This window comes from Talpa europaea (genome assembly GCF_964194135.1).
Source record: "Talpa europaea genome assembly, chromosome: 12".
NCBI classification, from domain to species: Eukaryota; Metazoa; Chordata; class Mammalia; order Eulipotyphla; family Talpidae; genus Talpa; species Talpa europaea.
The window spans coordinates 54,623,421-54,648,660 of record NC_140079.1 but is presented as its reverse complement, the minus strand read 5'-3'; the positions used below and the strand labels follow the sequence as shown (position 1 = coordinate 54,648,660).

General features: G+C 52.6%; 1 protein-coding gene across 1 annotated transcript in view; it reads left to right on the top strand.

The window, feature by feature from the left end:
- Window positions 1-813: 813 nt before the first annotated feature.
- Window positions 814-25,240, top strand: part of KIAA1614 — a gene marked incomplete at both ends in the record, with an annotated part of 31,461 nt that continues 7,034 nt past the window's right edge. The window contains 7 exon segments of the mRNA XM_084250056.1: window positions 814-860; window positions 2,459-3,405; window positions 4,140-4,203; window positions 13,102-13,245; window positions 19,986-21,499; window positions 21,603-21,759; window positions 24,076-24,331. Coding sequence (XP_084106182.1) covers window positions 814-860; window positions 2,459-3,405; window positions 4,140-4,203; window positions 13,102-13,245; window positions 19,986-21,499; window positions 21,603-21,759; window positions 24,076-24,331 — 3,129 coding nt within the window.

Genomic DNA, 25,240 nt, shown 5'->3' with positions numbered 1-25,240 from the left:
GCCTCTGGAAACTAGCAGAGGGCCTTCCTCAGCCTCCTCCCGGGGCCGGGCCTCCTCTCCCAGCCTTGGGGGTGTAGCATTACAAGCATTTCCGCGAAACTGGGGGAAAACGTGGTGTTTTCTTGGTTTTTGCTCGCGTTGCACCCCGGCCGGGCCCGCACGCACCTCCCCGGGCGCCCGCAGCGCGCGACTCGGCTCCACAGCCCCGGCTCGCGCCCCAGGGGTGGGCGCCCGCGCCCGGAGGCCTCTCGCGGGGCCGTGGTCCCCAAACTCCAGCCCCGCTCCTCGCCTGTCCTCCCGCCGCCCTGGCGTCTGGGGGCCACGGCTCCCTCGCCGCCGCGCCGGGGAAGCGGCTCCGCGGCGCTCGGGCGTCCGGAGACCCGGGGCGGCAGCCGGCGCGCGGGGCCGCGGGGCGGAGGGGGCAGGTCCCGGCTTCTCCAGCCCCTTCCGCTCCCCCCCTCCACAGCCCGCGCTCGCCCGCTCCTTCTCCTCCCTTCCCGGCCCAGCAGGCGCCACACTGGGCCTCTCCCTCAACGGCGAAGGCTTAAGCTAGCAGCCGCGGCCACTGCCCTCCCCGCCCGCGCCCGGCCCCGCCCCGGCCCGGCGTCCCCTCCCCGCGGGGCGGCTGCGCGGACGGGACCCCTCCCGGAGCTGAGCCCGGCGGGCGCCCTTCTTCGGACCCCGACAGCGCGCGCCCGAGGGGCGAGGCCTGAGGGGCGCCTCCCTGGAGTGACCCCCCCCCCCCCCCGCCTCAGGCTGGAAGCTGGCCTGGCGGGGCCGGGGGGCCGGAGGAGGGCCGCGCCCCTCCGAGGGATGGAGAGGACGGAGGCCGCGGGCGAACCTGCCAGCGGCTGCTCTCAGTGAGTTTGGGGGGGCGAGGCGCCCTGCAGGTCCGGCGGGGGTGGCGGGAGCGCACAGTGGGGAGGCTGCCCTTCACGTCCATCTTTATTTCAGCGTTCCTGGCTTGGGCTGCAGAAGCTCCAAGCCGAACCCCTCTGGGGAGGTGGGTTAGCCTTGGGGCGCCGTTCCAGAGTTGACGCGTCAACAAATTCCCTTCATTTAACTGAAATCGCCCCTGTTGTATCCTAACTCCCTGCTTCCTGGGTTCAACCTTAAAAGAGCGGAGTCGTGACCGGGTGGCAAGAGAGAGTTGGTCAATTGTAGGCTAAGGGGGGAAGTGAATGACAGCCTCCTGAAGATGGTCTTTGAAGTTTCATTGACTTAAAACTGACGTGACATTTTAGCGAGAATGTGTATTTTGCTTTATGTGCATCCCCGAATCTCGCCTCGGGTGAATTGTAACAATTATATTTATAACAAACATAAACTCTTCGCTTGTCATTTGAGAGAATTCTATGGTGAATTTTTATAAATATATGAAGTGAATAATTTATTCCTAATTCCTAATTTATGTAAATAGGGATTTTTCTACATGCAGTTTTACTTCAAATGGAAAGAAACATCTAGGTGTATGTTGTAAGCAGCTTTTTCTCAGAGAGCAGAATAGATACCAACCCACAGTGACATGTGCATGTGTGCACAGAACCACTTGGTGAATAAAGTCCTGTGGTCACATTCATGCCCGGTGAAGACCCTGTGACATCAGCCCTTCCACTGGGGAGTTGTGTAATTCTGGCACTTTGCTTAACCTTCTAGACCGGATATTCTCATCCACAGAATGAGGCAAGCGGGCTAAGTGATCACTGGGTTCTTTGGAAGAGCCTGGGCCTCAGAAGGAGGAGGCTGCCTTCCAAAGGGGGGCTCACCTTAACACCTGTATGACATAATCTCGCTGTGCCTCAGCTTCTCTGTAAAAGTGAGGATGATAATCCTCTTCTGGCAGAGCTGTGTGAAGACTGAGAGTGTGTTAAAAAGCACTTCTTGCAGGCCTGCCTGGCACAGGGCAAGATGCTGCTTGGAGTTAGTGGCACTATGGCCACCCTTTGAGCCCGGTCCCAGATATGGTTGGTCCTGTGACTTGTGCACAGGGGGTACCCTCTCTGGGAGGGTCCTATCCTGCGTGGTACCCCCCAGCAGTCAGTCATCTGTGTTGGCTCCCTTGGGAAATGAAGAGCTTGCTGGCTCATGTTGACATATTCCACGGAGACCCCCTTGTTAGCAGAGCCATAGGCCAGGGATTGGAAAATCCCACTCCCACTTTCATTTTGTTGCACATTTGTTTTCAAAGTATTGTTTGAAGCTTGTGTCCCTTCTATTAAATGGGGATAGAAAAACTAGTATACAACATTCAGACTAGAAAGAAAACAAAAACACCTCATTTGTATTATCCAGTCTCTTGCACTTTTCAGTGTGCCCTTACATTAGCTAAAGGACATCCCCTGCCCTGTTCCCAAATTAATCTCAGCTGGACAGGGCTTAATACCAAGGCACCTTGGGGATCCGGGAGTTGTTGGAGTGAGCCAGGTGCTGGGTAAGAGCTGTCTCTTTTCTCTTCCAGGGGATTCAAAGCAGGGAGCAGAGCTGCTGGCTCCATGGAAGTGATCTCAACCATGGAGACCAGTGACCCTGAGCCACAGCCCAATAATGGACACCTCCCAAAATCCAGGCCCTGCTCTCAGGAAGACAGAATACCCAATCTGATGGCCCCTCAGCCTCCCGGGGCATGGAGGATACAGCTCCATGGTCCCTCTGTGCTGGAGTGCAAGGTGAGGGCCTTGAAGGAGAAGATGACAGCAGACAGGCAGGGGACCAGCCCCTGCCTTGCCTCCCACGATTGGCTCTCCCCCAAGAAACCCAAATGCAGAGGAGTCAAGGTGGGTGGAGCTGGGACTCCATCAGAGGGGTCTTCCTTGCCTGATGCTGTGATGGTCCTCCCTGCTCAGAACCTTACCACTGGGAAGCTGGACAGCAGTGTCAATGAGGAGGAACCCATCAGGAATGGGAGCTCTAGACCTCCCAGGCCACCTGCCTCTGGGCTTGAGTGCTGGAACGGGAGGAACCCGTGGCCTCTGGAAGCTGTATGGACACTGCCTGACCATGGAAGGGGTCTGCTGCCAGAGCCCAGCTATTTGCAAGAGAACCCCATCCACAGAGCCACTCCCTGCCGGCCCGGGGACCCTGGGCCTTGTAACGAAACCACCCACATGCCCACCCTGAAAAAAGGAAGGTCAGACCCCCCTCGGGATGGTCTGGTCACAGGGGGAGACCTGGACAACGTGTCTCTGACCTCCGAGGAGGACTTTGTCCCTAAGACAGCCCTGCCGGGGGGACTCTGGAGAACTGGAGACCTGGGTGCTCTAGGCACTAGGGGCAGTGCCTTGTCTCTGTCTGATCGGGTGGAGAGGAACCGCCTTCTGCTGCAGGAGATGCTAAATGTTGGGGGACAGGGCCCCACCAAGTTGGGAATCCCAGCCTGGACTCCATCCTGGGACAACACTGTACCAGGTGAGGCTCACTCTGTAGGTCTGGGTGGTAGGCACACAGGAGAGAGTTCAGGAGGAGACAGGGGATGGAGGTACCCACAGAGGGGGTGGGCAGGAAAGGAGGGAGACTGTAGCAGCCGGCACCAAAATCATCAGAGCTGTTATTCTTACTTTGACATAGATTCTTTACCACCTCACAGCCAGCGCATCTGCTGAAAACCCTTTGCCCCTTAGCCCCTCAGACCAATGTGAAGCTCCACTCTGTGCTTGAGGTGGGGGCCACCATGACTTATTTCCTGTGACTTGAAGCCCTCTCCAGAGTGACATTTTTGCATGTCCCTGGTATAGGTCCCCTTACCCCTCAGTGGACCTCATTGCCCTCTTGGTGGGGCACGCAGCAAGACCCCTCCCCACAAAGGCCTAGCATCCTGTCAGGTGGCTGAGCTGGGGAGGTAGCACCAGAGGGAGGTGCCAGTGTTCAGACCAGAGGGACAGCCTTCTTGCCCGTTCCCGCTCCCCGTTACAAAAGCTCGTTTCTCACCCTGAGAGGACCCAAGCATTCTCCTCAGTCATGGCGCTGCCCACCAGCAGGCCACCATGCCAGGCTGTGTCTCCACCTCTCAAGCTGAGGGTCAGCTTTACCTGGGGAGGAAATAGCTTCTGGAGAGATCCTTCTCTTCAATAAGCATTATGTGGCAGCTGACAGAGCCTGGCTTTTGGCTCTGCCCTGATCTCTGATCCTGTTTTGGGTTCCAGGGCGACCAGCGGGGGACATGAGCTGGGACTCAGGCATCTGCCTGCAGGACTCTGGCCAGGACAGGTAAGAGCTCAGAGCTGTGTGTTCCTCATTCCTCACCTGGCCTGGCTGTGGGCTTGAGCTAGTTGAAGTGGATGCCCTTTGATCTAGATCCTTGGTATTGGTAAGTCTGACATTTACATACAAAAAGGAAACATCTACTTTGGGAGCTTACACTCAGAGGAGGGACTTTCCTGTGTCCTGAGGAAATGATATTTGTATAGAATCTTCAGGATGGGAATTTGGCCAATTGCAATGTTTCAGAGTTCAGTTAGATTGTGTGTGTACACATGAGGATATGTAAGTGTGTGCTTATATGTGTATTTATTCACTGTGTATGTATGTAATGGTGTGTGTGTGTGTGTGTGTGTGTGTGTGTAGAGAGAGAGAGAGAGAAAAAGAGGGAGAAAGCAGATGCCCAGAGAGCCTTAGGATTCTTTTTTCTTTTTTTCTAATGATTTATTTATTTATATTTGCATAGAATAATGGGTGTAGGCCAGAGTTGCAGGGAGTGAGAGGATTTACCAGAGACAGAGTGGGGAGCAAACCGGCAGATCTACTGAAATACACTGCTGAGGGGAGCAGCGGGTGAGACAGGAGAGGTCTGCCATGCCATGTAGGTCATCTCCCTGGCCAGGGATCAAACTCAGGCGCAGTGGCTGCTGATAGCTTCATAGTGCTGAGACTTAACCCCTGCACCACCAGGGAGGCCCGGATTTTTTTTTTAAAGATTTATTTATTCATGCATACAAGAACCAGGGTACAGGCCAGATGTGCGGGAGGGTGAGAGGATTCACCAGAGACAAAGCTGGGAACAGAGCAGGCAGACTGACTGAAATACACTGCTGAGGGGATCAGCGGGTGAGACAAGATGTCTGCCATGCCATGTGGGTTATCTCCATGGCAGGCCAGGATCGAACCTGCCCTGCAGAGGCTGCGGACAGCTTGACAGCACTGTGCTCAACTGCCTGTGCCACCAGGGAGGCCCTGTTTTTTTTTAACTGTATTATTTTTTATTGAGGTAACATTGGTACAATACTGTATATGATTTAGAGGTATAGGTTACACCTTTTCAGATATGTATGTTGCCATCCCACACCCACCACCAAAGTACCTATAGTCCTCCACCATAGTCTATTGGGCCTGCTCCAGGCTTTGCTTGCCTCCTCTTCTCCCAAATAGCCTCAGTTCTGCAGTCAGATTTCTAGGATTTGTTTAGTTTAGTATATTTCTTCCTTTTGTTTCTTTATATTCCACATATGATGATATTGCCCAATATGTATGTCTGTCTTCTTCTGACTTATTTTGGTTATCACAATTCCTTCTAGTTCCAAACATGTTGTCACAAATGGCAAGAGTTAACCTTTTATAGCTGCATAGTATTCCACTATGTCTATACACCACATCTTAATCCACTCATCTGTTGGGCACTTAGGTTGTTTCCAGAATTTGGCTGTTGTAAATAGTGCTATAATGAACATAGGAGTGCACATATCTCTTCAAATTGGTGTTTTTGCATTCTTCAGAATAAGAGGCCTCTCTGGGGAGACATCAGTTGACTTAGCCTGGTCACACAGTTATTAAGTGTTGGAGCAAGAGCTGCACTCAGAGTTGCTGGACTCTTAGGTCTGTGTTCTAACCCTTACTACTATAACCTGTAGCCAAACTACCTCACTTTGTCCTCAGGGATCCCACAGGCCACTCCTGAAGTTAGGGATCTGTGGGTCTTCTGCTTCCCCAGCGTGGTGTTCTCATGTATAGGCAGAGAAGGCTCCATGGGATGAGCTTGTTGAGATGAATCAGGAAGAGGGTTTTGATTTGGAAAACAGGAGGAGGCGAGAAGTAAGCCTTTCTGGGAGGTAGATAGCCAGCACTGTCAGCCACCTTGTTCATGGGCTGCATCTGCACTGACTCATTAGAAATGGGAGAGGAGTACTGAAGAGGGTACCAGGCCTGGGCTGGCTCTGCTTCATCTGCTCTTAGCGGCCATAGTTGTTCCACCCCTTTTTCCTCTCTCACTGTAAAATGGCCCAGACTCGGCAGCCTCGTCCCTGTATGAGGCTCTGAAAAAGCATTTTGGGATTACACATTGCTTTCAGATCCTGAATTAACCCAGCTTTTGCAAAAGGCATATATCACCAGGGGCGCTATGGCCCCTGAGGCCCCAGGACCTGCTAAGAAGTCTCATAGGAGAGGCAGTGCTGTGTGACCTGGGTCACCGGTTCAAATCAGGACTTTGTGTGTGTGTGTGTGTGTGTGTGTGTGTGTGTGTGTGTGTGAGATCTTGGGGACACTGCATCCTGAGTGTGTCTGTGGGGGCTTTTGTGATTGGTCTGCTGTGGGGAAATGGGATGGGGGGCATCTGGGATTGTTTTATTTGCGCTAAATGTGATTTCTGAGGCTGTTGATATCTCCTGGCCCTGTAGAGAAATCATGCCCATTTTCTAGATGCAGAAATTGAGGCCTAGGGGGCAGCCAGTCTCTGGCTTACATGCTTCTTCATGAGGAGCTGGAGCAGGGTGCAGCCTTTCTCACTTTGGTGGGTTCCAATTTTCAGGCCATTGTGAGGATTGCTAAGGGATTCAAGCTTCCTGCCCCTAAGCAGTTTGTAGACTCTAATTTAAATGCAGGTGGGGGGCCTCCCCAGTGGTGCAGCGGTTGAGCACTGGGTTGCGAAGCTGCCCGCAGCCTCTGCAGCACCGGTTCGATCCCGGGCTGCTCCCCGGCCACCGGAGGAGGGTCCCTCATGGCGCGCAGACCCCTCCTGCCGCCAGCTGCTCCCCTCAGCAGTGTACTTCAGTCCTTCTGCCTGCTCTGCTCCCCGCTCTGGCTCTGGTGAATTCTCTCGCCCTCCAGCGCTTCTGACTGTACCCAGTGCTTGTGTAAATAAATAAATCTTTAAAAAAAAAAGAGAGAGATTTAAAAAATAAATAAATAAATAAATAAATAAATAAATAAATAAATAAATAAATAAATAAATAAATAAATGCAGGTGGGGAAGGGGAAGGAGGAGGACAAAAGTGGGTAAGCCAGGCAGGGAGCCCTCAAAAATTTTAAAGTCCTGGCCTGTCACTTAAGTGGTCACGTCCACTGTCATGAGAAAATTTCTGGTTTTTAAAATTTAGTGTGTTTTTTTTTTGCTTTTTTTTGTTGTTTGGTTTTTGCTTTTGGGGGGGGCATCCCTGGGTGGGCTTGAAAGAATTTAGTGTATTAACTAGAGTATTGGGAGACTTGCTGGTGAACCAACCTCTGTGTGTGAGTGCAGATGGAATTCCCATTTTCGATCTCACTGTCATTCTGCCTGCACCAACTTTGGCCACAGCTGAACTTCTGGGGCTCCTTGAAGGCAAGAACTGTGCTTTCCTGACTCTGGGAACCGGTGCCCGCCATCTAGTATTGTGGGTGTGAGGTCTTACCAAGGCCTGGGGCCTCGTATGCACTCTGTTTGCAAACAGGAGAGAATGTTCCAGATGGTTAAGACCTGCAGACATGTTTGGGAGAGGTCTCAGGAGGAATGTGGAAGTGTGATCAGGATATAAGGTGGGAAGGTAGCTGAGGTCATTTATGGAATTTAGATTTTTGAATAAAGCAGGAGGAGATGGAGAGACGTGAGCCATCTTCTCCTGCCCACCCACTCCCTCCATGTTGCATGGCCTTAGATCCAGGCAGTGCTGGTGAAAGGGTTGGCAGATCATCTGGCTCACTGCTCAGGTTTTGGAGTTTCTGGGACCCTAGCATCAGGGGTCATTGTGAGTCCTGGGGGTGAGCATGGGAGAAGAGACTTTCTTACACCACTGAGAATTTTCAGGGCTGGAGGGTCCTGAGGACACCCAAGACAAGGGCGTAACCAAGAGTGGCTGAGCCCCTGCCTGTCCTGTGTGTATCAGGCCAGCCCTTAACCTGCCCACAGACTCAGAAATACAGACACCAAGGAAAACTGGAGGAAACCCTCTTCCCACTTTCAACCCACCAAGACTAAACCAAAAAAAAAAAAGGGAAAGAAAGAACTAAACCGTTCAGCAGTGTTTTCAAATACTTCCATGCTCTCAAAGTATCTAAATCCTAGGTAGGGAAGGGAGGATACTAACACATGAAGTCCTTTCTCAAAGCAAAGCCGTCTGGAACTCTCTTGCCCTGTCCTTGTCACACCTACATACACCCCACACATAAAAATCTCAATATGGTCCCAATTTGCATGAATAAGGAGGCTCCAGAGAAGTTCGTTTGCCCAAGACCACTCATATGAGGAGAGACAGGTTGGAATTCTTGTACAGAAAGACTTCCTCTTTGGCCCCCCGGGGTAAGCAGGCCACTCTTCCTGCTCTGGGGTATCTTGGACACTGGTCTCCACACCCTGAGGCCTGGCAGTGCTAAACAGGGAACAGCCTTGGTTTCCTTCTGGGAATTAACAAGGAATTAATAGGTTTCTTCAGGAGGGCCAGGACAGAGCCGCACTGTTTGCTGATCAGAAGCCAAGGTCTTAGGGAAGCTCTGTGCACCTCTACCCAGATCCTTCTGCAGGTATGCAGTGCGCCCTAGCCTCCGGCAGCCATTCTTAAAAATGCCTGCTCTTCTTTGTTGAGAGAAGTACCTGCTTATTGTCTGGGCAGCAGCTCTGCTCCCAAGTGGCCTACTCATTCTCCTCATTCTGCAGAAATTGCCTTTCTGTGCAGCTCTGTCAAAGACTTTTGAAAATCTAGAGCAAAACCACCAAACCCTCTGTAGTTTCATGATGGTTTGTCACTTCCTACCATGCCTCCCCTTGAAGCAAATGACAAGGTAACCTGTTGGGCAGGTGATTTCAGTTCATAGCCAGAGATGCTGTCCCCTGCTCTGTAAGGGCGTGAGAGTGGCTACATGAAATAATGATGGTGATGATGATGATGATAATGATAATGATGATAATAATAACAGATACTGATATATACATTGACTCTTCCCAGGTGCACAACTCTGTGCCAGGAATCACTTTCCTTTATTTTAACAACTGAGCTCTCACCTAGCAGATGGGGAAACTGAGTTATAACCCCTAAATCACCTACCAGTGACACAGCAACAAATTTTTCCAAGACCAGACCCCCCAGAGCAGGCTGCCCTTGAACCACACTTTAACAACAACTCTCTGCTCTGGCCCCAGTCCTGCAGTCTCTGGAAGAAGGTGCCTGTGATTGAGAGACCAAGATCAGGTCCCTGCCCACATGCGGCACGTGGGGGCCAGAATCAACTCCAGGCCTTCCTTTTCCTCCTGCCTCACTTACACGCAGTATGACCACAGGAGATCTCTGTCCTTGGTCACCGGAGAGCTTTACAGTATGCAAAAATGGAACAAATACTAGGCAATAGGGTTTAAATATGGTCAGCATGCTATTTATTTCCCCACTACCTGCTGCATCCTAGAATCTGGGAAATAACAGATCTCTTTCCATTCCCAATTATTTCCCTTTGTCACGTTCCTGAGATGAAGGAGTTAAATCCAGATTTGTTGGAGCTTATTGTTTTAATCCAGATTATGATGACTACAGAAAGAGGCCACTCTGTCTCCTTGACCTCCTGGCTAAGGAGAGAAATGGTGGTTGTCCTTACTTGAGGTCTGGACCTACCTGGAATTGAGGGAGTAGAAGTTGAAGTTAAGACTGTCCCTCCCCCTGGACACTGACTTAGATGGATAGACTGGGTGGGGTGGGGAATATATTACCCTTCGTCCTTGTGAAGGAGCTTAGGACATTGGTGGACTAGGGCCTAAGGGAAGGGCTGGACTATTCACATGGAACTTCAATTGTTTCCAGTAGTTAATTCTTTGTAGGCACTGATGCTTCTTAAAAGCCAAACATCTATGGTGTCAACCACAAGGGAGAGGTCCTTAATTCTCCCCCCCCCCCCCCCCCGACTCCCCATGTTACACCAGAACATGACCGAAGATATATCCTCACAGGGTGGCAGTGTGAGCTTGTTCCCCTAGCCAGCTCCCACTGTTTACAGATGGGGAAACTGAGTCAGAGAAGAAAGGCACCAGTCACTTTGTTGTAGAGCAACCCCGATACAAAACGGGGTGCCTGACTGTGGGTCCTCACCCGCGCGCTTAAAAGGACTTATCAATGCTCTACTGCAGGCACACGCGAAAGGTTAATAAAAGGTTTATTTACAAAGGGAAGGGGAAATGAGGAAATGTTCAGCTCTGGGAGAAAAGTGGGAGACAAAGTTTTAAATGAGTCCTACCCGATCCGCCGATTAGGAATCCCAAAATGGCGCTCTCAGAGTTGGCCGCCAGCCAGGAGCGGTGAAGCCAGGAGGCAAGCGATCGCGAGCCAGCGAGTGAGCCCCAAGGCCCACGTGTTTGGTTTTTTATATCCAACCTGGCTGCCCAACTCCACCCTCAGGTCCCAGCCACCCTCCCTTGGTGGTGATGGGATTTGTCTTTCCCAGAGTCTTGATGGCTTTAGTCTGGAGTGGGGGTGGGGTCCACAAAGCCTGTATAGGATTAACTCAGGACATCACTTCCCCCTAACAGGACCTGGATTGTGGGTTATAGTTCTATGATGGGAAGGGCTTGGCTCCAGGGCTGTGTGCCCTTGCATAGACCTGGGTCCAATTGGACTGCAAGGCTTCCCTCAGTTGAAAGAGTGGGATCCCATCTGCTTGGTAGGTGAGCCAGAATGATGCAGTGATGGGAGGTGGGTGCACTCAGTGCCTCTCAGCCCCACATCTGCTTGCCCCTGCCTCTTGGGAGAAAGACCATCTCCTCTGCATGGGGCTGGTCAGGGTGTGCCCTCCCCAGGGGGTGCCATGGCTGAAGTAGCAGACCCTGCTGACCTTGGCTGCCGTCTGTGAAGGTGACTGCCACGCTCCTCCCCGCTCAATCTGTTCCTGCATGGATGCCTCCAGGCACCTAAAAAGCCCTGTTTTTCTAATCAGCAGAGAAACCAGCTTTGTCTGCCAGAAACCAAAGTGGGATAGCTGATGATGAAAAAAAAAAAAAAAATTTAACAGCTCCAAGTAGAGGGAGCAGAAAGAAAACAGACAGGCTGGAAAATGGAGCAAGTCCGATCTTGGCAGCATCTGGCCAGCTGCCTGGGGGCCCTCCTGCCTGCCCACCAGGTCTTGTGACAAATGCCCTCCGACAGCCGGGGAACCACAGCTGTCACCGGAAGGCTCCAAGGGTGCGGGCTGGCAGCCAGAGGCCCGCGGCTGCAGGGGCGTCTCTGGGCTGGTAACCTCATTATCTGTGCTGTCGGAGCAGGAGCCCTGGGGAGCACAGCTGCTCTCAGTGGCTCTCTGATTGGAGGAGCGGCCTGCCCACTCGGGAAGCTGTGCGAAGGGAGCCTCTCCTGCCAAAGGAGGCTTCGCGGGGCAGCTGGCCTGGAGCTGCATTTCCACATCACTCCAGTAAAACCCTCCTGGTTCCAGGACTTGCCTGGGCCCTGCCAGGGTTCATAGGCACAGATGGTGCTTTTATTCTAGCAGTTTTTTTTTTTTTTTTCCTTCAAGCCCCAAAGCAGGGTAAGGTACAAATAACAAGAAAAAATATATAATTAATAATAATAATAGAAATTATAGTCTCTCAGAGCTTGTCCAATGGTGTCCCAAGGAGACCACAGAGCTCTGCCAATTTCCACTCATATCTCTGTTGTCTGGGGAAATACTCAGTACATTCCCCTGTGAGGACAAGGCCCTTTTCTGCCTATGACACATGGGGGAGGGTAAGATGAGGTTGGGTGACCACAGTCTGAGGTCTAGACCCTGCAGAGCCTTCACCTGCCTTAGTTCTCATTCTGTGGACCCCCCCCCCCCCGGTGAGGACGGCCCCACTGTCTATAACAGTGAGGACAGGGGGCAGCCACAGGGGATGCTGAAGCTTCGTAGAGTGTGTGTCTGACTCCAGCCGCCATGTCCTTGGCCTACCCGGGGACCCAGGATGTGGGCCGATGCTGGAGGCCTTGGGCTGTCATCCTCAGCTCTGCTCTGTTCTGCATTCACATTCGACCTTGAGCAATGTGCCAAATGTTCCTCTCTGCTCCGAACACCCTCATCTGTCAAGCGGAGCGAACACCTGTCCTCGCAGTCTGGCTGGGAAAGTGAGCTCCGTGGAGAGAAGCTGGGTCCATGGGAGGTTGCGGGGCTGCCGTTCCTGCTGTAGCGCGGCGCTGGCTATATGTCACTGTCTGCAAGGCAGCTTTGAAAAAGGGCTGCTGTCATTTTCTGTGGGTCTGCACTGGCCGGAGATAGGGGTGGGGACAGCACATCTGGTAGGTGGTGAGGGTAAACGATCCTTATGATGATGAAAGTTGAGTTATGCGGGGACTTGGTGTGGGTCCAGCTTAATGGCTCTTAACTCCAAGCCAGACCTGACACTGAGGCAAAAAGAAACCAGAACTTGTGCAAATGTCTCCCCCCAAAAGAGCAGAGCTCTGATGGGCAGTGCCCTGCTCCCGTGTCTATGGCGGGAGCTCAGGGTGGCGCCGTGTGCGCCTGAGCGGGTTTGTGTGGGCGCAGAGAGAAACAGAAGGAGAGAGGGAGGTGAGGCATGTAAAGACCATCTGGCCAGGCACAGGCCCAGCCTGACAACCCTGGCCCTTTTCTCCCTCTCCTTTCAGAGAACACCCACGTATGTCCAGGGAAGGGACAGTAAAATAATCTGGAGACTCCCTACCCTTTTTCTAGATCCTTCTGGGGTCTCTGCCTCCAGTCCCTAAGTGGATATCTAAGGTGGGCCGGCTCCTGGGCCCCAACCTGAGTCACTTAGGGCCATTTCCCAGGCCAGTGGCCCCAGACTGGCTGCCCTCGGGTAGTTGCTGGACAGGGGAACCTGCACATGCCTGGCTTTCCCTGACATAGCTATAGTTGACATTGTTAAAGCCCTCCTAATCTGGGATATTTTCTTCTAATCCCTCCTCCGCCCTCTTTGGCTTGGTTGCCTCCCCAAAGAACTGTTGGTCCAAAGCCGGAGCCCTTGCTGAACCCCAGGCATGAGGAGGCCAAGCATCTGCTGCAATGTGCCCGCGTGAAGGCCAGGACCCAGCCCCTCCGCGCCAACCATGACATTGTGCCCACCATCGCCCAGGGCAGCCGGTGAGTGGGGCCAGCAAGGGAAGGGATATTGCTCACAGCTCCCTTCATCTGTGTGTGTGTTTCCTGGGTCAGGCACTTGCTTATTTCATTTAGTCAGCCAGTCCACCTCGTTGAGGGCCTAAGTGGCATGCATTGAGGATTTGAAAATGAATGAGACATGTTCCCAGCTCCCTGGTTGGATAGAGGTCACAACCTCCAGGGAGAAAGACAGGCAGATGAATCAATACAGTGCTGTGGACTGTGGTACTGTAGAGGGAAAATGTGGGTGCAGAGCAAGAAACCTATAATTCTGTGAGGAAAGGAAAGGGGAGGCCCCAGCAGAGGTAGCGTCAAGGTTGGGGCTTACAGGAGATGTAGCTGTTCACTGGGCAGATGACAGAGGCAGGGATGAGCCTCCCAGGATAGTACCCTGAGTACAAACACCGTGCTGAGGGGTAGACCAGGCTGGAGCATGTGGGCATGCCAGGGCGTGTGGCACTAAGGCTAGACAGCTCGGTGGAGGCCAATTATAGAGGCCCCCTGCCCGCTGAACAATTTGGACGTGTCCTGAAGCAGCTCAAAGCCACTGAAGGATTGTGCAGGATTGTGAAGGATTGTGCAGCACAATCACATTTGCAGCTCAGTGAAGCCTCAGATTGTAGGGATGTGTTGGATCCGAGAAACTGGGGGCCAGGAGAACGCTGCATCAGGGTTCTGGTAAGAGGTCTAGGGAGGAGGATGTAGAGAAAGAGATGCCCAAGAGCCAGAAGCAAGCAGGTTTAATGAGGCAGGAAAGAAGTTGTTAAGACCTTGGCACCAGACCACTGGGTTTCATTTCCGGCCCTGCCACTTCCTAGCTGTGTGCCTTTAGGGAAATCTCTGTGCCTCTGTTTCCTTATCTGCAAAATGGGAACTACAATAATGCCCTCTTCCAGGGTTGTTTGAAGGCATATAAATTAATATGAAGTGTTTAGAAGGGCTCCTAGCAGGTAATGTTAGCTCTTACTATTGTTTAATTGATGTGAGAAGTAGAAGGGGAGGCACCCAGAAGCTCAGGGCTCTGACTTGGTTCTGGAGATTTGGGAGGGGGCCGGGGGGATTCTTAACCAAGGAGTAAAGCCTAGGTGCAGGGTCAGGCTTTGGAGGAAGCTGTCCATGGAGCATCCCCAGAGATGCTCATCAGGCAGTTGGATACAAGATCTGCAGAGGAGGAGAGAGAGGGCAGACAGCAGGTTTGGGCAGTACCCTGCTTTTGTGATGTTGGAGCTATGGGTGAGCAGAACTCATCAAGGATAAAAGGACAGGAAAAGAACAAGTTCAAGGACATTCAGACCAAGTTTCATGACCTTGAGGCACGCACTCCATATACATGTCGCTCCAAGTGACATCCTATCCTCCTCTTTGTGCCTATTCTGTCTCATTTACACCCCAAGGAACCACCACCCTCACCAGGTGCACCTGGGCCCAGATGAGGCTGCCAACCCAGGCCAAATTGCTCCAGGCCAGAGGAGGATCATCTGTGCAGCTGATCCAGCCTGTGGCTTTGGAGCACAGTGGGCTGCCAATTTCCATCACATGTGGCACCAGAGGGAGTGAGGATTCTTAGTGCACTGGACCACATGCTCTTTGATGGGGCTGCTGAGCCCACTCATTCATGGCTGAGGACCTTCATGGCACCATTGGAACTGTGCCAACATGAGCACTGCAGTCTGCCTCTGCATGCAGGGTCATTATGGCCCTTAGGTGAGGGGCCCAGGAGAACCTAAATCCTGGGAAGAGGTGCCAGACAGGGTGTCCTTTGGTTTCCACATCTGTGCCTTCCACTTCTGGCTGGAAGGTAGTAGTTAGGAATGAGCATGGCTTCTTTGAGGCCTACTCACCATTACCCACATGCATATAGAGCCCAGAAAACCTTGCCATGCCACTTTCCACAGATCCTTAGGCTGGATTGCATAACCTTAAAATAGACAAGTCCATTAGCAAAACAGACTTGATTGTGTAAATATACTCTTGGACTTGTCTTCGTCCCCAAATCACATCAGCAGTGCAAAACAACCCCAATCACTAACCTTCAAGTAGATTCCCTTCCGCCAGGCTGTCCCTTAGCCATAGAAATGCTATAGAAATGCAAGGTGACCTACTTTAGCAGCTGCTGTGTCCAGAAAAGAATTACTTTGACTTGGCAGCACTGGTGAAACCTCAGAGGGTATCGCTGAAAAATCAACACCAGATGGCTTGCTGCAGATGCTTAGAAAGGTTACGCTTGTCAGATCACCCTGGAGGGACATGCTGAGTTAACATGGAGATGCCACACAGGCGCCGGGCCCAGTTAGAGGCAGCCCGTCACCCCACCCGCCAATCCAGAGGCATTGCTCCTTCCAAAGAGCAGCCTGGTGAAAGATGATGGAAGAGTGGAGACAGGCAGAGAAGTCTCCAGAAGGCCTTTCTCCTAGGTCTGGCTGGAGATAGCGCAGGCAAGCCTGAACAGTTGAAGAGGTAGCCAAAGCTGCATTTTCAGGAAGCAAACTGATGTTGAAATCAAGCAGCGCCTGGAAAGGCATGTTCTTGACATTTGGGGGATAAACACGCCGAGGTTGGCATTCCTAATTCTGGGAGGACAGAACACATCAGCAAGATGCAGGGCCTGGAGGCTGACACGTTAAATATTATTGTGTAAGATGGAGGCTATTTTCAGGCTGTAGACCTTGTGTGGGTCACAGCAATTGTGTGGTTAGAGAGGGGGGCTCCTTATAAGGCCATATACCCCAGGTTCAGAGCCAGACCAGAATTCCCTCTGAGGGGGTGGTGACTGGGCCTCCTCTTGAGAAGCCTGGCAGGAGTGAGGTTTGTTGACTGCTGAAGTGCTTACTCTCTCTGTGCTTGTCTTCAAAATCTTCACCCCCTGTAGGTACTGTTCCCTCACTGCTGGTTAAGTCCCCTGGGTGTGCATCATTGAGTGATTAGGCTCTCCTTCATTTCTCCTCTTAGAGCAGAAACGTCATTTCTGCTTTGGGGTGAACTCCAGGATGGTTCAATTCACCATCATGCATGTAAAAGTTAAGTCACTAATGGGCTCTGGATTCCTTTATTAGATTAGGAATGTACTGCTTTAAAAGTGGGCCTTTTTCACCCTCCTTAGAATAGAACAGCCCATGTCTGGTTCACAGAGCAAGGCAATGCTGCTGGGGGCTGAGAAGGATTGCTGTGTACCAGTGTGCCACTCTCGCAGTGGGCCTTCCTGTGTTGGATAGGCCTGGAAGGCCAGGGCATCCTGCCTGTGTGGGGGAGGTAGAGAAAAGTGGGGGTCCTCTGGCTTCTGGGGGGTGGGTTTATACTGTTCTGGACTGTTGGAGAGGCAAGAATGCCCTGAAGAGGTCCCCATGTAGTCATGACCCCTGCAGAGTGAATGGCCCATGACCTCTTCCTTAGATCTGGCAAGGCCAAAGAGATGTGAGTGTAGGTGGGGTCCCAGAGCAGAGGGTCGGTGCTCCAGAAACTCCCATTCACCAACAGAGGATTTTCACTAGCACAGGGGCCTGAGAACCTGCACCTTCTTCAACAGGACCTGATCCTGGAAATTTAGATCTCAGCCAGGAGCCCAATCCTGCACATGTGGGCCCCTTTGTCCATAAAAACAAGGTAAAAGTCAAGTTCATGACCATGCTGGTGTAAAGGTGAATATGTTAATATTATATATGTGAAAGCTTTCTGTGACTTTAAAAGAAATGGAAACCTTTCCATGGCCCTCTGGAAGCCATGTGGGCCTCTGGTACCAGGCTGCTGCTCCTAAGTTGACCTTGTTGGAATGTAGTTCCAGAAACCAGGCTGACCCATAACTCTTCAGTATTCCTGAGCAGCCCTTTAAAGCATGGGATCTGCTCAAATGATGCCTACAAAATGGGCAGATCTTGCTTAGCAGTTCTTTTTTTTTTAAAAAATTCCTGCTGGAACAGTGCTTGTGAGGGGAAACACTGAAGTCAGGAGCTGTGGCAGGTGTGCAGGCACCCACTGGGTAGTGTTCCACCCAGGTCAGTGTAGATGGCAAGGGACACCTGGCATCACACTCCAGGGAGACCCCAGCATTTGCATTTTTAAACTACATGATTGAGAAAGCACCCACTCCTCCATGTGAATCAGGGGCTAGGATGTGAAGCAGTTTCCCACAGCAGGATCTTGGCTCAAGCCCTATTCTACCAGCTCAGCATTCATGGTTGGGCAAGCTCAGCCGCTCCCTTGGTGTGGTCAGAAGCCTGGAGTCCGGTACTTGAGGCACAGGTGAGTGAGTGCCTGAGGTGCTCAGCTGCAGCTGGTTCCCATGGAACTATGCAGGGAATCAGTCCTAGACAATTTAACTCTTACCTTTCAGTCTACCCCCGAACCCAAAGAGTGGCCTATGATATCATATCCATGCCATCAGCAATCCAGGCCATGTTAACGCAATGTGAGTCTACTCTTTGGCCTCCATGTGAAGGCACAGAGTGAGAGGATGGTTAGGAATAGTCAGTGACACCCCCGGGGTGCAGGCCATATCCTCCTGAGCTAGATAGGCAAGGCTGTTTCTCTATCAGGACATACCTTCAGGGCCAGTAAATGCCACATATGGTTCTAGAAGTCACCAGTTCAGTGACTACTCTCCCCTCTGGTTGTCATGTTTTAACAGTAATTGTCAAGCATGGTGCTTTCTTCCTGCTGTTATCTGAACAGCATGCCATGTTTGTCCTTCTGGGTAGAAGTAAATTTGGGGAGGAAGGAGCTGACGGTAAAACAGCCTCCAGAGCACTGGCATCCCACTTTCCAAATCACCGGAGCATCCAGTAGAGAGAGGATTAGTAAGTCCACAAATCACATGTATTTTGTTGTAATAATTTGGAGTGTGCAGGCAAGCCTAAGCAAGTTGTGATCTGTACAGAATGCTGTTGGGGCAGAGTTTAATTCTCTGGGGAGATGGAAGGCGGGGGGAGGAGAAGGCTATAGTTAGTTAGGGAAGGCTTTGTAGGTGTTTCAACGACTGAAAAGTCCCACGGCTTGTCTTTCCCAGCTTCTCAGGTGCTGGTCAGCACCTGTTTGTGTGTGGCCTGTTCTTTGTAGAAATGAGGAGGGGCCACGTGGTCCCTTCCAGCCTAACAACTTCTGCATCTGTGGTGATAGATGAACAGAACAGGTGTTCAGAGGAGGGAGACATTATCATGGTGTATTAGTCAGGGTTCTCCAGAGAAGCAGAACCAGCTCTGTGTGTGTGTGTGTGTGTGTGTGTGTGTGTGAGAGAGAGAGAGAGAGAGAGAGAGAGAGAGAGAGAGATTGATTTGCTTTCAGGAGCTTTCAGGAATTGGCTCATGTGATTGTGGAAGCTTGATAAGTGCAAAATCTGCAGGGCAGGCTGGCAGGCTGGCAGGCTTGAGACCCAGGGAGGAATTGCTCCTCAAATCCACACTCTGCTGGTAGAATTCCTTCTTACTCTGGGAAGGTCAGTCTTTGTGCTAGTAGGCCTTCAACTAATTAGACAAGGCCCACCACATTATGAAGGGCAATCATTTATTTGAAGACTGTCAATTCACATGCTGATTTTATCTGAGAAAATTCTTTATGAAAACATCCAGAATAATATTGGACCAAATACCAGGCACCGTGGCCTATCCAAGTTGACACATAAAATTAAGCATCACACCTGGAGATACACAAGCCTTAATGAATAGGATCCAGATGTCAGCAGTCTACTGGTCCAGGAAACCAAGGCAGAAGGGCTGCATGAGGTAGATAGGGTGGGAACCTGCAGGCTCTGTAAAGATGCTAAGGGATGGAGCTAGAGAGGAAAGCAGGCAGGAATATGGAGGACCTGTATTTACACCCCAACTGTGAACTTGATCCTGTGCCCCTTGAGGTATGGTGTGATGGAAGCTGTGTTCCAGGAGGCCCAACAGACTGGAGGCAAGGAGGCTGGATGGGAGGCCACTGCAGAGGTGCAGTGTGAGTGATAGGGCAGCGATAAATGAGAGACACCATGTGAATCCTAACACTTAGGGAGAGCAAGGGTCCCTACTTAGGTAGTCTGTGAGCCTAGCCTTAGGTTACCTGGTTCTGGGGGACACTGGTATGAGATTTGTGGGGTTTCTCTGGCAGAGCAGACCGGACCAGTAGCCAGTGTTTTCCAGAGAAAAGGTTACGACAGAATTCAGGCTCTTCCCAGCACAGTAATTTTCACCCCTGCTTTCTAGAGTGAGGGAGCGACTAGGGAGGGCAGGTACAGGAGGGGTATCAGGACAGACAGGATGGAGAGTACAAGGAGATCCATCAGTGTCACACTGTCCAAATGCCATCTAAGCAAACACAGAACACCAAGGCCACACTTTTCAAGGCCATAGATGTTTAGAAACCCTGTCTGCCTCCATAGAGACTTACAATTCGCTTTTCCCATTAGACCTTTACAGCAAACACAGTATCGCAGATTGATGCCCGCCGTGGCCAGGCTCCTTGCTGTCATCCTTGTGCGCAGGCCTGAGTTCAGTGACATTTCATTTTTACCCAGGCTGAGCCAGGGAACGGAGCCTTAGCCCAGAGTGAGGAAGTGGCGCTGATTTTGTTCAGTGCTGTCTGAGGGTAGGGATGGGTTTGGAAGCTACTCCATGTTGCCGCCTGCCTCCTCAGAACTCGCTCTGGGGCAACTTGGGGGCTGTGGTACCCCAAGGGCGCTGTGGCAGACTGGGCCGCAGGGGACCTTCCTCCCCATCCTTCTGCCTGCAACCTCTCTCCTGTCTCCCCATCAGAGATAGCCGGAGGAGCCCAGCCACGTGCCGGAAGTTGCCGGTTACCTGCAGAGACAGCCTCCAGAATGGCAGTGCGTGTGACTCCTCCAGTGGGGAATCTGGCAGCGGGCAGTGGCTGAGGCAGGGCACCATGCCTTCCCATGTCCGCTTTGAGGATGAGTCGGCCCTTGAGGCCGAGTCCCGCTACTTGGAACGGCTGCAACAGCGCCAGCGCCAAGGACAGGGCCAGGGGCCCCTGCGCTCCAAACCTGACCTCTCTGACTACATCCATGGGGGCTTCCAGCGCAGGAACACTCCCCAACAGGCACTGTCCAGGCTTGTGGGCCACCTGGACCGCTGGGTCCTGCCTACCAGAGGTGGTGAGAGGAAGTGTCGAGCCTGTGGTCATTGCCTCGAGGACCAATGGCCCATCCCTGGGAAGGCACCCCCAGACCCAAGCGTACCCCGGGATGGTGAGTCTTCTGAAAGGATGGAGGGGGTGCTGTTAGAGTCCCTTAACTCCCAGGCGCTGAGCTTCCCCCTCATGCTCCTCCCATCCAAGCAAGGGCTCCATATGGAATGGTTCCAGGAAACACACACTGGGGACACATCAGTGTGCCCCGAGGAGGTGGGTCCTGCCCTGGACAGCATGGACATCTCTGACACCTGCAGGACAAACAACGAGGAGGCTGGAACTGCTCAGCCCAGCAGGGCCTGTGACCCAACCAGAGGAAGCAGCCCCCATCCTCAGGCCTCCAGGCCTCAAGCGGGACCCAGGTGGTTCTGGAAGGCTGACAAGGAGCCCCCCAAGAGCCCTCAAGACCCATGCTGCCCGCCAGGGGTTGATCTGGCAGAAGTTGCCAAAGAGGTGAAAGATGGCAGAGGATGTCCTCCTGTGTGTCCCACAGATGTCCTCTCTAAGTCTCCTGTCCTGGAAGCAAAGAGGGTTTCCTTGGGGTCCCAGTGGCAGCCTGGCTTAGGGCTGGGAAACTGCTGGGCTCATTCTATAGATACCAAGACCCCGGGCTGGGCAGCCTCAGCCATGGCCTCTGCCATGAAACTGGAGTCCTCGGGGCCAGACCAACAAACCCATGTGGTAGAAAGTGACATGTCTCTGGAAACTATCTCCCTACCACAGAGCCTCCTGGAGCCCCCTGCTCCTCACCAGGTCCAGCAGCCAAGCCCTTCCCCCGAAGTCTGGGTGCCAACCCCTCCCTCTTCAAGGAAAACCACCTCTCCTGCATCTCGCAAAAAAGCATCCCTGGCTGCACCCCGCAGGCACCCTCACCAGGGAGAGCCGGTGAATTCCCCGCTGCCTCCTTCAGGAAGTATCGTTCCCAGGGCCTGCGAGCCTGCCCTCCTACAGAACCAACCCTGCAGCCCCCAAGTCAGGCACCCACTGTCTACCAATAGCTGCAACAAAAGCATGCCCCGGGGGCTGTGGGAACCCCGGGGTGTAGCTATCCACAAGGGCAAGGTGGAGAAGGAGCCCCAAAGTCAGGAGCCGGAGCCACCCCAGGAGAACTGCAGAGAAGGTAAGGGATGGCCCTGCCCAGACAGTCCCAGAGCAGAGACCTCCCGCAGGGCTGTGGCCCCCAGGCCCTCAGTGACTGGAAAGGGATGCTGTGGTTGTTACAGGAGGTCCCCAAGGCTTTCTAGGCTCAGCAGCTGCTGGTGCCATCGGCTTCATGGGGCCCATCCTTTCTGTAGCCTCGGAAGAGTCAAAGTCCATCCAGGAACCAGAGGGAGGCCTGCCGGAGACAGAGTTGAGTTCCAGAGGGCCTGTGACATCTCGGTGAGTGACAGGAGCAAGACAAGGTGGGGACTAGGGCGCAGGTGGGTAAAAAGATGCCCCAAGCGAGGTAGCATGCCTTAGCTCACTCCCTACTTCCTAATCCCTGCAGGGTTCCTAGAGTTACCTCCAAGCCTGGCACCCCTAATGCCCCTTTCACACTGTTTTTAGTCTCGTGCACTTGATTATTCCTTCACTGAGTATTCACTGACTGGCCTCAAGGTCCAGGTGCCATGCTGGGGTGTGAGGAGCTGAGCAGCTAGTCCAAGTCCTCAGGGGGCTCCTGGGTGGGGCTATCTGTCATATCTCAGCTCTCAGTTACTAACTCCTGACTATGGACTTGATGAACTTGGAAATAGCTGGAAATAGCCCAGCAGCCACCTTTTCATTCTCTGCTTCAGCGCTGAGGGTCTACATTTCTGGCCCTGGGCCTCAAAGCTATGGTGAGCCAGTCCCCTAGCTTGGGCTCCTCACTCCTCACCATTCCTGTGATAAGCGTGAGGCTTTCCGTGCCACCCAGAACCAAATCTCTATCTCTCGCCCTGTGTGCTTCTAGAACTCCAGACCCCTGCATCTCCTTTACCCGGACATCTCCATCAGGCACCTCAAACCCAACACTGCCGAACTAAACTTTCAATTATTGCCCCCCAAGCCTTCTTCCCCTAGTCTTCGTCCCAGAAAACACACTACATACTGCTCTCGCTCTGAATATGGGCATCATCTGCCCCTTCTTCCTTCTCTCCCGCTTTAACCCACCAGCCAGGACTCTCCAGCTCCTACATCCATAATCACTCACCAGCACGCCCGTCTCTCTGGCCCCAGCTGCCTTAGTTCTTTCTGTCTGACTCTGAGCATCCCCACCTGCTCTTCGCCTTCACTTTTGTCCCCGCAGCTCCTTCTCCACACAGCCATCAAGGGGATTATCTTAAAACCTGAATTAAATGATGCCCTTTGCCTTGTTTAAGTCCCCCAAGGGGGCTCTTCTCAGACCCTGGCCTTGGCTTACAGCTCAGGGTAACCCAACCTCACCCACCTGCCTGACCTCACCAGATACCTCTTGTCTCACCCAAGTCCTGTGGGCCATCCTGTTATGTTCCTGAGCTCAACCACCTCTCCCTGTTTTCCCTCTCCCAGGCATCCCCTCCACCCAGAACTCTACTTGAACACTCTCCTCGGGCCTTGACAGGACTGCCTCCTTCTTGCCATTTGACTCTCAGAGGCCTTCATTGGTTTCCCTATGAAATATCTGGTTCGTCTCTGCTTCCTCCTACTCACAACCGCTCGCCTTTGTCTACTTCTCTGCTGTCTATAAGCTCCCAGGAGTGAGAATCTTGTCTGTCTTGTTTTCCACAAACCCGGTTGTCCCCACACACCTCAGAAACTACTGGAGGTGGAGAAGAGGTCCTGCAGATGGATGGAATAAATGAATGAAAGAGTGAGTGAACAGGGCCTCCCCGGTGGCGCAGCGGTTGAGCGCTGGGTTGCAAAGCTGCCCGCAGCCTCCGCGGCGCCGGTTTGATCCCCGGCTGCTCCCCGACCACCGGAGGAGGGTCCCACATGGCGCTGCTCTCCGGTCACCAGAGAAGGGTCCCACATGGCGCGCAGACCTCTCCTGCCGCCCGCTGCTCCCCTCAGCAGTGTATTTCGGTCCTTCTGCCTGCTCTGCTCCCCGCTCTGGCTCTGGTGAATTCTCTCACCCTCCCGTGCTTCTGACTATACCCAGTGCTTGTATAAACAAAACAAACAAACAAGAAAATAAATAAATAAACATGCCTCTATTTAAAAAAAAAAAAAAAGTGAATGAACAGCTCAGACAAGACCCTTTGTGTCACTAAGCTCTGTCTTGTCCTAGTTGTTTTCCTTAAAGGTCTCCCAGGTAGAGTTTACAAAAGTCCACTCACCCTTTCTTTCTTTCTTTTTTTTTTTTAAAGCTTTATTTTTTTTTCAGCTGCTGCTTTTTTTTTTTTTTTAAGATTTTTTTATTTATTTATACAAGCACTGGGTACAGTCAGAAGCGCGAGAGTGTGAGAAAATTCACCAGAGCCAGAACGGGATACAGAACAGGCAGACTGACGATACACTGCTGAGGGGAGCAGCAGGCAGCAGGAGAGGTCTGCGCACCATGTGGGACCCTCGCCGGCGGCCAGGGATCGAACCGGCGCTGCAGAGGCTGCGGGCAGCTTCACAACCCAGCGCTCAACCACTGCGCCACCGGGGAGGCCCTTTCTGTCTGCAGCCTGGCTCTCACCTCCTCCATGAGTTGTTGGTGCCAGTGCCCTGCCCTCTCCCACCCACCTCATGTCCACCTTTGAATTGCAGAGCATCACTGGACGTCTGTGCAGCACCCGGCCTGCCCTCAGTGGCCCCTTCTGGCAGGAACAAAAAAAGCAAAGGCAGCCTCACCACCCTGGGGCTGAAGAAGTTCTTCTCGACCCTGAGCCAGGGCACCCGGTCCAGGTTGGCCAAGTGCCGCAGCTACAGCGTGGAGCAGCTGCAGCGCCCCACACCTGGTCTGGCTTCACACACCAGCACCTCCAAAGTGAAGAAATCCCCGTCGTTACAATCCCTGCATCTGGTGAGTCCAAGGCCCCCACAAAAGGGAGTATGAGGCTAATGATGGTGTAGCCACCACTGGGGTAAAAGATGACAGGAAGCCTGAATGCTGAGGAGGCTGCTCCAGGAGCCCAAGGTACAGAAAGGAGAGCTGCTGGCATTGCCCAGGGAGTCCAGGAGGTTCTCTTGGGCACAGAGGGTAGGCAGTATCTCACCCTTCTGTTCTACCACCCAGCCACACCCATCTAGGCTCACCCTACACTCTCTCCTGCCCTCTTCTCTCAGCTCTGCCACCTTCTAGATTCTGTTCATTCTGGAACTTTCTTCATTGTCACAGTGACTCTAGACAAATCACTTCACAACTGGACTACCTCACCTCAACAGCCCCCTGGTGACTGCCCTGCTATCTTTTTCTACATGGCCTTTGGAGTGGCCCTTCTGAGTGCAGATCTTGCCATGCCACCATGCTGAGCATCCATCGTGGGCCCCTCATCAACCGTCGGATAAAGTTCAGAACACTTGATATTGCCAGAGGGTCTGTGATCTGGCTGCTTTCATCTCTCAACAGTCTCCTAACACTCGACCCCAGTTCTTGACTTCCTTGAAATTCTGTCTGTAATCCAAGGATTTGAACCTTCACCTGAAATGTTTCTCCTGCCTTCTCTACCTCTAAATGTCTGTTCATCTATCTGTGAACACTTTGGGCATTGCCTCCTCCACCACTGCCAGCCCTTCCCTGGACTGAGCTGGGGGCCTCAACTCTGCCGTCCCGTCTCACTCTGTGTGTCCCTGCTCCATGGACATCTATGGAATTTTAATTGATTTTTGTCTGTCTCCCCTCACTGGAGCAAGACTTCTTTGATGGAACACTCCTTAATCTTTGCATTTCCAGCCCTTAACATAGTGGCTAATATAGTGTTTCTACTTGATA